We start from the raw sequence: 16,534 nt of genomic DNA on the forward strand, positions 1-16,534 counted from the left end.
GAAGGGCTTACACAAGTAGAAAGGATCAAGCTCTCAATTTAGTGAGTTCTTGTGAATGATTTAACACAAAATGGCATTAGGCAATATTGTGGGGGAATGACCCCTATTTATAGAAAAACTTGTAGCTTTGTCACATTGACATGTGTCATGTTATGATTGGTTCTTGATGTCGACACGTGCTGCGCTCTGATTGGCTTTTAATCTTGACACGTGTCGAGTAGTGATTGGCCTCCTGGTCGGAGGGGAACTCTTCTGGGTCCTTGACAGTATAGCGTTGGCCGGTGCTCGGTAGTTTCGGGATTGGTCGGAGGGGAACTCATAAAGTGGGATAATGTACTCATTACCCGTATTAATTCGAAAATCTGTATTTCAGGCTCTTTTCTTTCAATTCAAGGGTTATGTAGTTTCCTATTCTTTTTGTTTTTGTAGAGGTGATCTTTAAGTGATGACCTATAAGATGTACAGTAGGAAAATTTTGAGCTCCATACCAAACTTTTCGGTGCGGAAATCGGGATTACATATTCAATGCTTCAGGAATTCCTAACCGATCCGCACATATATATATATATATATTTTTTTTTTTTTTTGGTTACATGCATATTGAACGGTGAATTTAAGTAATTTGATAGTAGACTATATTAGAAATAGAAGTATGAAATTAAGTAGTTTGGAATTTTGAAACGTCAATTTGACTTGGTATGAATAAATTGGAATTTCAATTGATATGGAATTTCAAATTGGTAAGAGGTAAAAAGCCTAAGTTTCAATTGATATGAAACTGGGCAACAAAATTTCAAGCCAAATGCCAAAATTTTAGCCCACAACCAAAAAATCTCAAATTTCAACCCAAAAGCCTAAAACTCAAAATCTAATCCCGATCCATCTCGAAATAGCGAAAACATTTCAGAAGTCCCGAAAATTAGGAATATCGAAATTTCAGTTTTGGGATTGGTCTTCAAATTCCCGTCCCAAAAATTTTCGATTTGGGATTCGAGATTCCATTTTCGATTCGTGATCCTATAACAAACCATCCTTAGGAGTAACAGTACTACTTGGAGTTCAGTTGACTATCTATTCAAGTTTCTATTAGTGAGGAGTCTTGGGTCTTCTTATTGGAAGATGTCATCTCATTAGCCTTCTCGCGAAATGAGGTGTTAGCAGGTTACTCAGTTTTCGACACATTGAAAATTGAAACCTTATTTGAACTTCACAGTGACTAGCGACCTTGTCTTCATGATCTAGAACCCAAAGGCCGAGATGTGTTCTTTCCTCAATCATGATTGCTCAGATACAAGAGTCAGTAATGCGTTCAACACCACCACCACATTCATTTTACTCGCCGATGGAGCTCGGTTGTGGGTTGGCATACTCACATTCACTAGAAGGATGTAGTTAGTTCATTAGCTATTCGGCTTATGCGCCGGTAGACTTGGTAGCTTTAGGGTCAACATTTTGGCACGTGCTAATAGAGTTGGCATGCACTGCAAATATTCACATTTCTAAAAGGAAGCATCTATCTCTAGATATCATTTAAGATTCTCCTGCTTTAGTACGGTTCCATATCTTAAAAGATCTCTCTCCCGGCTAGTCTAAATACCCTCATTTAGGGCAAAACTCTGGTAACATTGAAGACTTGGAACACATTCTCTACTCTTTGCTAATTCTCTCCACTGCTTCAGTCTTAATATGGTTATTAACTTGATCGTCGAAAAGCCTTTGGCAGGTACCCCACCAATGCTCAATGTTCAAGATCGTTTGTTCTTTTACTGGTAGTCAGAGTTTGTGCATCTCCTCCAAACATGTTAATGCGCGAATTTAGTTCCAACACTACTCATAAAATTTAGGACCTTCCTTTCACTTCAAAATCTAGAGACTTTCAATCCCACTCCACAAGCATTAATTGTATAATGTATATTAACATGTAAAGTTGTGAAGTAGTAAATTTTCGATTTTCAAACTACCAAGTACGATAATAACAGATGAGTTCACACAGGAACAACAATGGGGTCCCTAGCACAAAGAACTTAGGGAGTTATTTATCGATCTCTATTGCCACGCTCTGTCGAATTATGCTTTTCGAGCCATTGTTGACACAGTGTACTTGTATGAATCGTTCAATTAGCTATTCTTTGTGTTCCGTTTGCCTCTAGTTTGTGCAGCAGTTCGAGCTTCCATAACTCTTCCCCGCATCCTTTTTCTTCGCTACACGTTCATTTTCCCTTGTAAAAGGATTTTTGGTAGATGCTTGCACCCTAGTATCAATACGCATAAACAACTCTATGATCAAGGTATTGAAGTTAGGGTTTGAACATTTATAAGCAAGCGATAACAACTCTATACGAAAGGTGACTACATAGAGGTAAAGATTTGAACTTCAAGCAATGAAACCTCTTATGTTCGATCGAAATATGATTTTCCTATCATAATCCATGGTTTTAGCCGCCATTGATGTTCAAAATTAGGGGAGTTGTATGATTCATCAATACCAAGATAAAAAATATCTCATCTTCATGGATCTATCTACATATTTATAGTTTTCAAATTCTCATTTTTTTTAACATTTATAAGCAAGCGATAACAACTCTATAGAGGTAAAGATTTGAACTTCAAGTAATGAAACCCTCTGATATTCGATCGAAATATGATTTTCCTATATCATAATCCATGGTTTTAGCCGCCATTGATGTTCAAAATTATGGGAGTTGTATGATTCATCGATACCAAGATAAAAAATATCTCATCTTCATGGATCTATCTACATATTTATAGTTTTCAAATTCTCATTTTTTTGTATGTAATATATTCAACGGAGTTGTAATTTGAAAAACTATTACATGTTTGAGTACATTGTATTATAAATTCAAAGTCAATAAGTACATAACCAAGTACACGTAATAGAGTAATATAACCACCTTGTCAAGGCAGAAGCTACTGGGTCGAGTCTTGTCAATCCTAATTTAAAATCCGATAAATCAACCAATTCATTAGAAATATTAAATACATTCCAATTTCAATTTTTTATATTTTTGGATTATTTTGGATTTCAGAGTTTCAACTTCATTTGAATTGAACGGAATATTTTAGAATATTTTAAATCGAAATCTATTTCTAGCAAAATTGCACCCTAGATAAATAAAACAGAACTTTAACGAAAAGCTACAGATACTGTTCACTTTAACGAAAAACCACATTTTACCCTAAAAAGTCAATCTTGATACTATTTACTATACATTTTATTTTATACTTATCGTTAAAATTCAAAATTTTCAAATCTTTTTTATTAATTTTTCATAAATAAAACACAAGCACCCTAGATAAAATAAATAAAAATGGAAATGCGAGGGAGGGGTGGCGTGATGGCGTGGCAGAACTGGGATCATTCGTACGATGAAAACTTGCTGAAATGGATAATCCATATTTTCTGAGAATCTGCACTGTAACTATACACTCATTTGATATTTGCACGTAATCAAATTATCACAAGAAAACCTGTTTGGATGGAAGGAAAATCCCTAGGAAAATCAATCACTGGAGAATAAAAGGAAAGTTAGTTAGAAATGGAAAAAATGATAATACAGGCACAACAAACACACTCTTTCTCACTCTGCTCTTCTTCCGCCTATAACTCCGCCAACCGCCGCCGAATTGGAGAGAGAGGGAGCGTCGGAGTCGAAAGAGGACCAACGCCGTCGTATGCTAATTGGATCCTCTTCTCCAGATTTCCATCATTGTCCACCATGTCCAGCGCTGGTAGAAGCAGCAATTGGATGATGAGGAGGAGAAAGAGGAGCCACGACGTCGTATCATCACCTTCTTCTTCGAGATCTTCTGGCCGCTGCGCAGCCGCCTCGGGCTCTGCACCGCCGCCGCCCGTTACACCAGTTCCGCCACCTGCAGAAAAGGTCCGTTCTTTCTCTCTCTCTCTCTCTCTACTTTTCTCTTTGATTTGATTCTCCTTCTTCTTCTTCCTCATGAGCTGGTCGCATTACTGCAGCAAAGAGAGGTGCCTGAACTGCAGACGCTCCTCCGAAGATTTTGGAAGGTGGCGGCTCCCTATTGGTCCTCCGACGACAAGGCGCAAGCGAGGATGCAGCTCGGCGCAGTCTTCGCTCTCACTCTCGCCACTACCGGCATCAGCGTCGGCTTCAATTTCCTCGGCCGTGACTTCTATAACGCCCTTGCCAGTCTCTCTCTCTCTCTCTCTCTCTCTCTCTCTCTAATCTGTTAAAATCTTATTGGTGATTAATTAAGTTAAAATTTTTACTGAATTTTGTTCCATTTTGCTTGAACAATTGGATTTTGATGATGATTTGAAGACAAGGATCAAGAACAATTCACGAAGCAGTTGTTTTACTACTTGGGTGCCTTTGCTGGTGGAATTCCGGTGAGCACCAATTGCTTGCTGCACTTTCACTTAGGTATCCCTCCCTCTGCTTTGTTTGTTTCCCAATTTTTCGGGTCTTCGTCTTTGCCCCCATCCTTCTGTAATCACCAGAAAGGAGAATACAAAATGCAGCTTCTTGCAATTTGTAATAACATTTGTTCAAAAAGAAAACAACATGAGAATAATGAACGGTGAAATTATTACCAGAGATTTGTGTCAGTAAATTGCAACCCACACTGGAAAAAATAAATTAAAAGCTGTTAGATGCATATTAGTTTTTTCGGGTATTTCTGTTTGCAAGTTTCCACTTCTTTGCATTTTGATCGTCACCAATGGGTTTGTATTCGTATGAATGTTGTTGATCGTTTGCATGTGCAGTTACATGGAAGTTGGAACGATGACCTGGTCTTGCTGATATATTTGTTTCCTGTGTTGACAACTTTTTGTGCAGATTTTTGTGTTGCGAGATTATGCAAGAGAAACACTTTCTTTGAGGTGGAGATCTTGGATGACAAAATATTACATGGATCGTTACCTAAGCAACCAAACCTTTTACAAAATTCAATCCCAATCAATCATTGATAATCCGGATCAGCGCATTGTTGACGATCTAAGTTCGTTCACAGGGACTGCCCTATCCTTCGCCTTAACACTTTTCAATGCTGTGATAGATCTCATCTCATTCAGTAACATCTTATTCGGTATCTATCCTCCGCTGTTTGTTGTTCTACTTGTATATTCGATTGGTGGAACAGCTATAAGTGTCTTTCTTGGAAAGGTAGTTTTTTTCCCTGTTTAACATAAAAAATATTTCCCATGCATGCAATTGAAACTCGGTTTATTGAGAATGCTGTATCTGTATTTTCAGGATTTGGTTTCTTTAAACTTCATGCAAGAGAAAAAGGAAGCTGATTTTCGTTATGGGCTCGTTCGCGTCAGAGAAAATGCTGAATCCATTGCTTTCTACAGTGGTGAAGCAAATGAAATGCAACTTTTGCTACAACGCTTCACAAGTGCTTTTGATAATCTGAGTGTATGAATAACTTTTATCTTCTTCTGTTTTCACTTCTCTGCATGCAATCATCAGCCTTTACTCTGAGGACTCCTTTTCCTCTCACAAATTTAAGTTGATGCAATGCATTATTGTTTTTGTGTGTGTACTGTGTACTTAATCACAACAAAGCATCCTACACAACTTCAACTTATATTACTCTCTGTTGATGTCACCTCTACCTCTATCCCTTTGGTAATCAACAAAAACAAAATTTTCCGGTGATATCTGTGGCTCATTCCCGAGGCTGAGCTGCATCATTAGGCCTAAGAATTATACTGTTATGCTTAGGACTTCCTGTTAAAGTTAATTTTGGTACACAAATGCCTGTGAGGTTTGATCTAGAGCATGATGTTCTGTTTGCATTTAGTAGTTTTACTGCTTTATAATCTGTGCATGTAGATTGTTATGCCATGTACATCCAATTGGTTGTGTTTTAACTCATATTCCGACCTTGCAGAAATTGTTGATATCTTCAAGAAATCTCGAGTTTTTCACCAACGGATACCGCTATATTATTCAGATTCTTCCCGCTGCTGTTGTTGCCCCTATGTATTTCTCAGGCAAAATTGAGTTTGGTGTCATTAATCAGTCAGTATCTGCTTTCAGTCATATTCTTGGAGACTTCTCCCTTATTGTCTACCAATTTCAGGCTATCAGTGCATTTTCAGCTGTAATTGATCGACTTGGTATTGTTTCTGTATCTTTATTTATATATCTGCTATAACAAGGATCTGTTATGTTACTTTGATCTGACCAGATAGAACTTTATAAGGAAGCTGTCTAATTTGCATGATACAACGGGGTCTTAAAATTGAACGAATGTGGATTAGAGTCTCACTAGAAAGAAATTGACAGAATAATGACACGTTTTCTTATCGATGTTCTAATCTCTATTCAGGGTTAATGTCTTCCTTGGTTCAGTCAGATAGTTACAGACATCATTTGACCACATGGTTATAACTTTTTGTATTTGTTCAGGGCATTTGAAGCCATCTTCAATAATATTTGTTATGACTAGGGATGCAAAAACTACTAGAATGTGACCAAAATTTCATCTCAACTTTTCTACTCTTCACCATAGCTTTTATGTTGTACTTACCACTTTTTTAAAACAAATCTTTTATACTTGAAGTTCTGAAGTTAACTCTTCAAGTTAATTAGATTATTCTATCGTTTACAGATTAGTAATAATATATATGTTATCATTCTGTCTGACCTTGTTAATAAATTTACTCATGATGTCCAATATGGCAATGCTTTCTCTTCTGGTTCCACGCAAGGAGATCTTTACTGGTGTAGATGTGTTTTAACTTTAAAAACTTATTTACCTAGTGATATTTGACACATACAGGTGAATTTGACGATGTGTTGGATAGCAGCAACTTGGAACGCCATTCAGACCCCTCAGAAGGGATACGTCTTATATATAGTAACGTCAAAAATTTATCTGAACTGGAGTCAAATGGATCCATTCCCATAGAAAAGCAACAGATGTTAGTGGATATACAGGACTTGACGGTGCAGACGCCAAGTGGTACTACATTGGTTAGGGATTTGTCATTGGTAATCAACAAGAATGAGCATTTATTGGTTAGTAACTCCATTGTTCTATTCAATTTTATCATTAGTTTCTAAATATATCTTGACTGGGTGCTGAACAGCTTTTCCGGTACATGATCATTTGAACAGGCAACAGGACCAAGTGGGAGCGGTAAAACATCTTTGTTGAGAGCTATGTCTGGTCTTTGGAGTACTGGAAAAGGAAAAATCATATTCTATGTGAAGGACGGAGAAGATAATCAACCGTCCATTTCTTCTGGTGTGGCACCTCTTGGGGTAGATACCGGTAATGATAAATATGGGGAACTTGGAAGGCCCTCAAATAGGAATTATAAAGGCATATTTTTCCTTCCTCAAAGACCATATATGGTATTGGGAACACTTCGCCAACAGTTACTTTATCCTACATGGGCTGAGGATGCGACTTCCACAGCGGGCGGTACTAAACCAACTGGTATGTACTTCAATTCCTTTTGCCACATGTATAGAAGTTTTTAAACGTGTAGATTTGTTATTTCATATTAATCTCAGTATATCATATATCATGGTATGTGTTCTGAGGAAGCTGTAATTCAGCTGTGACAATTGTTTTGTAATTCTTGCAGGGTCACTTCCTTTCTTGATGCAGGCACCAATTTCGGAACATACGAGTGAAAAGCCTAGTAAGCCCACAACGGAGGACCTGATACAGGTTTTGGAGGATGTCCGACTTGGCTACATATTATCCCGATTCAGTAGTTTGGATACTTCATATGAATGGTCTAGTGTTCTCTCCCTTGGAGAGCAGCAACGCCTTGCTTTTGCACGTTTACTGCTTTCGAAACCACAGTTGGTTCTACTGGATGAATCTACCAGTGCTTTAGATGAAGCCAATGAGGTATTACCATGCTCTTTCCTAAGACTTTCAAGATTCATTTGGTTATCTTCCTAGTCCTTTCCACATGTATTGCACTCTTCAGGAAATATCTCTAACGCATTGGACGCCTTTACAGTTAAACCTCATTAACCGTTTACTGGCATGGAATGGATGCCATACATGCAACATTTAGTTAAATTTCACGCTATGCACACGAACACCTGAAATGAATGATCTGGTCTATAAAAAGTTGAAGTGTAGGGTACTGAACTTGTTCCAAGTCTGTTCGAAGTTTTGGTTTTGTACCACTCATTCGATATCATATGCATACGATGTCCACCTGCTTCAGTTTTTTCCCATGATACCTAGAAGCATAGTTGTTGAATCACTATGAAGATAACATGATATAATTCCAAGTTATAATGATGATCTCCCGGTTTGGCAGGCTCATTTATATCAGCAGATTGAAAAGGCAGGCATAACATATATAAGCGTTGGCCACCGGCGAACTCTATACGACTTCCACAAGAAGAACTTACGGATCTCCACCGCGGAACCCAGCAGCGCCGAACGGAATTGGAACGTTGAATCCATCATTCAAGAACGCTTGTACAACTTATCAAATCCGTAATTGTAGTTGCCTTCACATGGCATGATTTGCTGCCTGTCTGACATTTACGTCCCTCGTTTTCTCTTAAATGAGGAAGTTTCGTGCTTTTCATAAACTGCAGAAGGTGAAAATTTGTAAAACGCCAATTTCCATATCCGATGCTCAGTCATTAGATATTTATGCAATGAGGGCAGTTTGGCAAATGTGCTTCTCTGTCTTTGAATCGGGCTAATTTGAAAGTACTTTTGGTGAAAATATTTTTGCAACGAATCCATAGTAAAGGTGAAAAACACTTTGTCATTTTAAAAGCATTTGCAGACGACAAATCTTAGAACGAGTTTGAATAGAATGATGAATTGGCAGTTTGGCAGACTTGTCACATTTTTATAAAATTATGGTTGGGTTGTGCATGGTTTGAGCAGTTGGTAGGGCAGTGTATCTGTCTTCTTGTATTCGAGTTCAATCTCTCGATCAAATTAGTTTAATAAGATCGTTTTGTGAAAACAAAAAAAAATAAAAAATAAGTGCAACACCAAAAAGTGTTAAGATTGTAAATTTAGTAAAAATACCGATTAGTGGTGGGTAACACTCCTCTAAAGATAATTTTCAAACCACAAACCCCTTCATTTCCAATGTCCAAATATCCAAAAGATGTAAAACAAAAGGGAACAAAAGAAGCTACCACAGGGGCACACAGCTCTTCAGTCTTTGATAATTATTCAGACTAAAGAAAACATGTTAATTCTTTAAAAACATGCACTGAAAATGTTGCCTCTAATCTCTTTTGCCAAAGGCCAACACTGTCAAAAGTCCTCACATATATTAAAAGAAGCCAAAAAACCAAGACAGTTCAATGGAGCAACATCAAACTTCCAAGCCAAATCTTCCTTGGAGTTACCAGCTGTGTCGTTCAAAAACTCAAAATCCAGCTTCATCCCGAAGACAAGCCCTCTAGCGCTACGCCATCTACCCATACTCACCGTCTGTACACATAACCGACACCTACCAAAAGCAGTTCCGGAGAAAACAATACCACGATGCCATCACCAACTTTTCTCTCAAAAGTGGACGCCATTACCGTTGCTATACACACCATTTAGGGAGCCATTGGACGGCTTGAAAGCGTGTCCGTTTTGGTGGGGTTTCACCGTCACATGTCCATTACTTGTCCCATTTGCAACTGGCTTTGGTAGATGGCCATTGTTTTGTGGGATTGTATTCGGTTGCCTGCATGCTGCTGATATTAGTCCTGTGACAGAACAAGAAATTAATCCCGTTAGCCAAACTAGACGCAACTTAAAATCAAGCTTCCTCATCACAGAAAACAGATAGAACGGCCAATGCTATGCTACAACCATTGTCGTTCTCTGACAATGAACCACTCGCACACAAAAAACTGAAGTGATCCCTACACTTCATCCGCAGTGCATCCCCATGTGCTGAAGAGCCGGTATAAAGCACAATTGTCTTATTTGGTGCAACGTACCCTAAGTTAAGCATTCGGAGACTTTCACAAAGATGCAACCAAAATTTCATCCAGACCTTTGGATGTCTTACTAAATCATCCAGATAAGTTATTAACATAACAGAGTAACTAACACTTGACATAAGAATTTTCTCATAGCTGCAACCTTTATCGATAGCATCATTGTTTCATGAATGTAACATGGCCTGACCGAAATATTGTTCAGAGCAAAAAAGAGGAAAAAGAACAAAAAAGTACCTAAGAAAAGAGCAGAAGGTTTCCCAGGCCTCGACTTAAATTCAGGATGGAACTGAACGCCAACAAAGTATGGATGTGTAGGCAGCTCAACAATCTGCATTTATTTAAATATTTATATTTCATAAGTAAAAGAATTGTTCAGCAACTTGGATCCATATATAGCTATCAACGTATGGTTACCTCCATGCGCCGACCAGTTTCATCTCTTCCAACAAATGATAAACCAGCATTTTCAAGTTGCGATATCATATCAGGATTGACCTACACATAACACAAAGTCTGCTTCATGAAAGAGAAGACAACTCAAGACAATTCCTCTTCTTTATCATCGTACGTCAGCTATGTAGAATGCATGTAAATTACATGTGCTGACCACGAACAAAACTTACCTCATATCTATGTCGGTGTCGTTCATCAACAGATGCCACATTACCGTACCTAAACATAAACCCAAAACAAATTGCTATATTAGCATGATTGAAGAACAGGGTCCATGAAGTTTATGAAGACACATACATCATACATATATGTACTGTATATATAAGATGTTAGCTTAAATCAATTCGAAGTCCTCACAGTTTTGCAGATTTGCAGTCATTAACCTTGAAGTAAGTCCTCCTAGACCCCAGACGCATAGTTCCTCCCATATGAGTTTTTGAACCCTTCCAGTTGAAAAGAAGACAGCTTTAGAAAAACTAAAGCCATTCAAGTATAAAAGTTATATCACCTTATGAACTAGTATAGAATCGCATACCTCTGGCATAAATATGACACAAGGACTTGTAGTTTCAGAATCAAATTCTGTGCTGTTAGCATCAGCCATACCAAGAACAGATCGTGCATACTCAATGACAGCAATTTGCATTCCCAGGCATATGCCAAGGTATGGAACTTTGTTTTCACGAGCATACTTGGCCGCAAGAATTTTCCCTTGCACTCCTCTATCTCCAAACCCTCCTGGAACTAGAACACCATCAGCACCCTGTAATGAAGACCATTTAGAGGATCAATGAAGGAACTACTGCCTGAATATACAGCCAATTTAACATCATGAAAAAGGACCATCAACGGAAACGATTATTATAAAAGGATCACCTTCAAAAGATCCCATGCAGCCTTGTAAGCCTCAGGGGCCTGCAAGCATTAAATTAGTAAATTAAAAATATTAAGAGAGAGGACAAAAATGCTTTTCATTGGGGAAGATTTTGTTTCGCTAAACTAAATTTATGGCAATATGGAAAGTTAAATTAGTGCCAACCTCTTCAGCAGTAACATCTTCAAGGTCACCTGCTGCAACCCAATCTACAACAAGTTTGCGGCGGCAAGCAACAGAAGCATGCAAAAGAGCCTGGAACAAGAAGCTAAATATTAGAATCTGATCTCACAATTTTTATACTATGCAATTCATGGTATAAGAGGTCTGAAATAAAATAAAAATGAGATTACAAAACGATTTACCTTTAAAACAGAGAGGTAAGCATCTGAAAGACCTGTGTATTTTCCAACCATTGCAATTCTGACCTGTAAAGCATACGAACGGTTAAGATCAAGATAATGGTATTACATAAATAAAAGAAATCAAATCCAAAATTGAGGAACCCTTGAAAACCCACAGGATCATGTAAATTAGCAGAAATTTCTGTCCTGGTTGTCCATTCCTTCAAATTTGGCTCTCTAGCAACACTGTTAATTAAGGGAAGGTTAAAAGGTAGTTTGAAGCAGCATATAATTGTTACTCGTAGAATGTGGGAGCATCCATGCAGCAAGTAAGAGAGCAAGATATTATAAGGAAAACAAATAATGAGTTTGCAAGACAAACCCAAGAAGGTTGAATCCTTTCAAGATTGCTTCGTGTGCCTTCTGGTCCTATTTGTGACAACAGAAGACCAAAAGATAAGAAAACAGAAAAAGAGAGAATGAAAATTTTCTTGTTGTAATTAAGTATATAGCCAAGTTTATTTCAAAAGAACCGTACTTACTCTTAAAAGCAAAGGGATGTGCCAAATGTTTAGAACATCATAAAGAGTTACAATATTTTCAGCCTGCAAAAGGCCGTCACCTAATTAGTAAATAACAGTTAAAGTCAAAGGAGAAACTTTAGCATTCATATTGTATCGTTATGGTACCGGCACATGGCAAAATTGAGCGAGTTTTGCTTTAACGTTCTCCTCAAGTGGCTGTCAAAGACAAAAAGAAAACTTGAGATTCTGCGGCCACAAACTACTGAAAAAAGAGATCTGGAGAGCAAGGCAGAAGACAGGACCTTTGTACTCCTACAAGCTAGAATATTAGGTGTCAAACCCTGTCCTCGGAGTACCCGAACACTGTGCTGTGTAGGCTTTGTTTTCTACAAATTCAATATTTAAACAAAAAGTTAAATAGAGCAGGTATATGACTGCAAATTAGTCAAAAAGATGCATACACTATACTTTGGCAGGGTCCAAATCAGTGGAACTGATAACTACTATTAACCTGCACAATGTTTATAATGTAGCATAATAGACGCTGTTTCGATTACCTGTTCACCAACAACATTGAGAACTGGCACAAGACTGACATGAATCAAGCAGAAATTTTCACGTCCTACAACAAAAAACATTTTCCGAAGGAAAACCAGTTAAATCAAAGAGGTAACAAATTTAATTTATTTACATATATGTAATACAAGAAGCTATGTTGATCACGTTCGTTGCCTTACCTACACGATATGAAAACTGGCCAAGGGCCTCAATAAATGGCATTGATTCGATATCCCCTGCAATATGGGAAGCAAATTTTTATTTTAATCTATTTCGATAAGATTGTATTTAAACTATTTAGCAATAGAAAAATACCTCATCCTAAACAACTAACAGATTTTAATGTACCTATAGTTCCACCCAATTCAATGACACAAACATCAGCTGGACCTTCTTTCCCATCCACAGGTACCATTGCCACACGCTCAATCCACTCTTGGATGGCATCTGTAATGTGTGGAACAACCTGGTGTGAAGGGAGAAATAAAAGTCAGGTACAAAGGGGGAAAAATCATTCAAATATTGGAAAGGTGAAAAAAAAAAAAGAATGTTGATTTAGACCTGGACAGTCTTTCCAAGATAATCTCCCTTTCGCTCCTTGTCAATAACAGACTGAAAACAACCAAGATAATAATTAAAATGATGAAAGTGGTTTGGCATGGCTTAAATGATTCTTCAGTTGTATCAAAACTTCAAACATATCTCCACAAACCAAAAGGAGCAAGTAAAATAACCTGATAAATTTTTCCAGTCGTGATGTTGTTGTCTCGGGTCAAAGTCAGATCTAGAAACCGCTCATAGTTTCCTAGGTCAAGGTCCACCTTCAAAAACAAAACAAACAGGTCATGCCCAGAGCATTCTACCTTAACAACAGAAACCACCCCACAAAAGTTAAAGAAAAGCATGCAAGATTAAATCCATTTATCAGGCACACTACCTCGCCACCATCATCTAAGACAAACACCTCCCCATGCTCAAAAGGAGACATTGTCCCTGCATCCGTGTTTAAGTAAGGATCTGCACGCATAGATAAAACTTCACATTAGCAAGTACGTAAGTATGAAGAAGCACCAAAACTTATATTCCCTTGTTTAATAAAAATAGAAGTAAATTGTATTAGAATATGTGGTAAAATACCCAATAAGTTTGATGCATAAAAAACACGCACTTCAATATAATTTCTCCATCAGAGAAATTGGTATCCAAAAATAGTATAACAGAACTATATTCAAGAGTTGGGTCTGTTCGGGATCGCTTCTCCAGAAACACTTCTAGCATATGAACACTTTGAAAATTTTATTTAAAGATCAGAAGTGCTGCCTGAAAAATTACTTGGAAGTGCTTCCTAAAATGCATTTGGCAGGTGCTTTTGAAGAAAGCACTTCTATGAGTCATAAGAACCTTAAAAAAATTTATGCCAAACGAGTCAGAAACACTATTGGCTGTCAGAAAGAACTTGTATCCCTTCCATAAACAATCCCAAACAGGCCCTCAAGCTAGTGGAAGAAAATTGTACTGTTACAATGTCGGAATTGATAAAAAAGACACCAATCCTAATACAACAAAAAGAAGCTTTGCAAATTTGTTTTGCACACACATCCAAAGGATAAAACAACACGAAAAGTTGCACATTTAAAACTAAACCAACTGGGAAAACACTCTATAAAAGAGAAAGGTACCAATTTTGATGGATGTAACACGAAGGCCGCAGGCTTGGAGGAGCAATCCGATACTACTGGCTGTGACCCCTTTGCCGAGTCCACTAACAACACCACCCGTCACCAACACGTACTTCATTTTGTCTATTTCTGTCACAAAATTGTATCTTTTCCACACACAAAAAACGAACCTCCCTCTGCTGACTGATGCTATCAAAATCTGAGAAAACCCAACATCTCTAAGACTCAGACAAACCCAAAAAAATGCAGAATAAATGTAGTAGCAAGAACAAGTAAGACTAGCACTACTTAAAGGCTAATCAGTTATAGCCAGTGAGACCCAGTTGGTGTTTTGTTCTGATAGAACCAAAGAATAATAATTAAATTTTCCTACCAATGAGAGGCTAATCTGCATAGATATTATGGGTGCAGGCCAGATAGATAAAGAGGGATGAAAAAAAGAGAGAGAGAAATCAAACCTTGTTAACAATGGCGGTGTTTACAAAGGGCTTGGTCCCCTCCTAAGCTTTGCTCTCTGGGATTTGATATGGGTTCACAAACTATCAGATAAATACTCAACTGGGTATCGCCAAAAATCTACACAGAGTATGAAACCAAAGCCAAAACCATAGAAAACCGCAAAATCAATGCAACTTTTTCTCTTCTGCTTCTTCTTTTTTGCACTTTTTTTCTGTGGAAATAATGGAAACGGAGGAGAGATTGGTATGGCTATCGTGAAACACGAAAAGGAGGACTTGGAATACAAGATAGACCCCAAAGGCCTCTCCTTTGTTCTTGTTTCACCAGGCGGCGGGTGGCGGAACCCAAGCGCTTAAGAAGCAAAAAAAGACCTTCGCTTTTTGACTTGTAAAAAACCCAACTCACCACATGACTAAGATTTCCATTTTATCTTTCCTTCTTTAAAATAAATGAAATATAAAAAATCTAGGAGCAGTTACAGTTTTTTTAGGGTTTTCCTAGAGGACCCTTTAGTTGGTTGTTTAACATAGGACCCTTTAATTGGTTGATTTACATGATAAGTTTATTAATTTGTAACCACTGAATCCATCCAGCGCTATGATTTCGTGATATTTTTCTTACTTGTAAGTTTTGGATGCGGTTCATGGGTATGGCGAAAAAAAATTCTCTCATTCATAACTTTTTTATGTTTACAAACACATAAAGAAAACGACGTAGATCTCACTGTAAACTAGTGATCAAGCACCTTGAAGACCATAAATTGGATCAACTAGTAGAGTGATTGATCAATTTTCTTTGCTTACTTCTCATGTTTATAAGTTCTTTGATTCTTCACTTTCCTATTGTCATAGTAAGTTAAGATTAGAAGTCTGAATTTGGATTTCGTTGAAGTTGCTTACTATATTATATGAAAATAAAAGAATAATAATTCATATAAGATGTTTAAAATTTCACCTGAATCAAAATTATTTTCAGTTTTATGTGTTTTCTATCCAACTAGTTTGATGACTAAAATATATATATTTTTATTCAAAATAATTTGTTGAAGTAATAGTTAATGAGAAAGCTTGATAATTTCAAAAATAATGTGAAAGCGGAATGAGTAGACCAAATGAATTTCTGATGGGTGATTTATTCATGAATTAGTGCATTATTTTAACTGCATTTTAAGTCAGTAATACATTGTTATATGATAAGGGAAGTAACATGCATAACAATACACATCACAACGGTATAAACCGTGTAAATATCAAAATGAGGTAGTTGAACACCTAAATAATAAACATTGTGTGGTCTCCACTTTTATTTTACTTTTATAAGTTATATTTATTATATTGGTTAGTGGTTAGAAAGCTAAGGTTAAAGATTTTCATTTTTCACTTTACCATTTTTAAATAAAATTGCAAACATCTAGCAGTTAAACTTTTTAGGGTTTCCAAGAGGGGGACCCTTCAATTGGTGGTTTACTAAAACGATTCTGGGCTTGAGGGAATCGAATCAAAAGATAAAAGATAAAAAGAGCCAAAGAGTATCATATCTTTCAATTTTGTTTGTTTCTTTTTACCATTTTAGCCATTCATTCACACCAGACAAACTAGGGATTTTAATAATAATTTACACAAAACCGGACACGTGGCAGTGACCAAGTATCTAGGGTTCACTGAGTCATATGCTGACATGCTTCCATGCC

At 37.2% G+C, this 16,534-nt stretch overlaps 2 protein-coding genes across 2 annotated transcripts; one reads left to right on the forward strand and one right to left on the reverse strand.

Annotated features, from left to right (window-relative positions):
• Positions 1-3,355: 3,355 nt before the first annotated feature.
• LOC139195768 (ABC transporter D family member 2, chloroplastic-like) lies at positions 3,356-8,667 on the forward strand. The gene is made up of 10 exons (XM_070821257.1): positions 3,356-3,902; positions 3,995-4,184; positions 4,317-4,384; positions 4,836-5,162; positions 5,253-5,417; positions 5,896-6,124; positions 6,790-7,028; positions 7,128-7,452; positions 7,604-7,875; positions 8,300-8,667. The coding sequence occupies exons 1-10, from the start codon at positions 3,558-3,560 to the stop codon at positions 8,483-8,485; spliced, it is 2,346 nt and encodes a 781-aa protein (XP_070677358.1). The 5' UTR covers positions 3,356-3,557; the 3' UTR covers positions 8,486-8,667.
• A 397-nt stretch (positions 8,668-9,064) lies between these two features.
• On the reverse strand, positions 9,065-15,303 carry LOC103445950 (uncharacterized). The gene is made up of 22 exons (XM_008385003.4): positions 14,844-15,303; positions 14,386-14,584; positions 13,644-13,723; positions 13,441-13,527; positions 13,268-13,318; positions 13,055-13,172; positions 12,886-12,942; positions 12,706-12,770; positions 12,451-12,534; positions 12,314-12,364; positions 12,167-12,229; positions 12,007-12,053; positions 11,801-11,870; positions 11,646-11,708; positions 11,446-11,535; positions 11,283-11,321; positions 10,942-11,169; positions 10,764-10,849; positions 10,577-10,625; positions 10,368-10,448; positions 10,188-10,281; positions 9,065-9,713 (listed from the first exon to the last, which is right to left on the reverse strand). Exons 2-22 carry the CDS (start codon positions 14,501-14,503, stop codon positions 9,523-9,525), a joined length of 1,812 nt encoding a protein of 603 aa, XP_008383225.3. The 5' UTR covers positions 14,504-14,584; positions 14,844-15,303; the 3' UTR covers positions 9,065-9,522.
• Positions 15,304-16,534: the final 1,231 nt, after the last annotated feature.

Source organism: Malus domestica, chromosome 05, assembly GCF_042453785.1.
Source record: "Malus domestica chromosome 05, GDT2T_hap1".
NCBI lineage: Eukaryota > Viridiplantae > Streptophyta > Magnoliopsida > Rosales > Rosaceae > Malus > Malus domestica.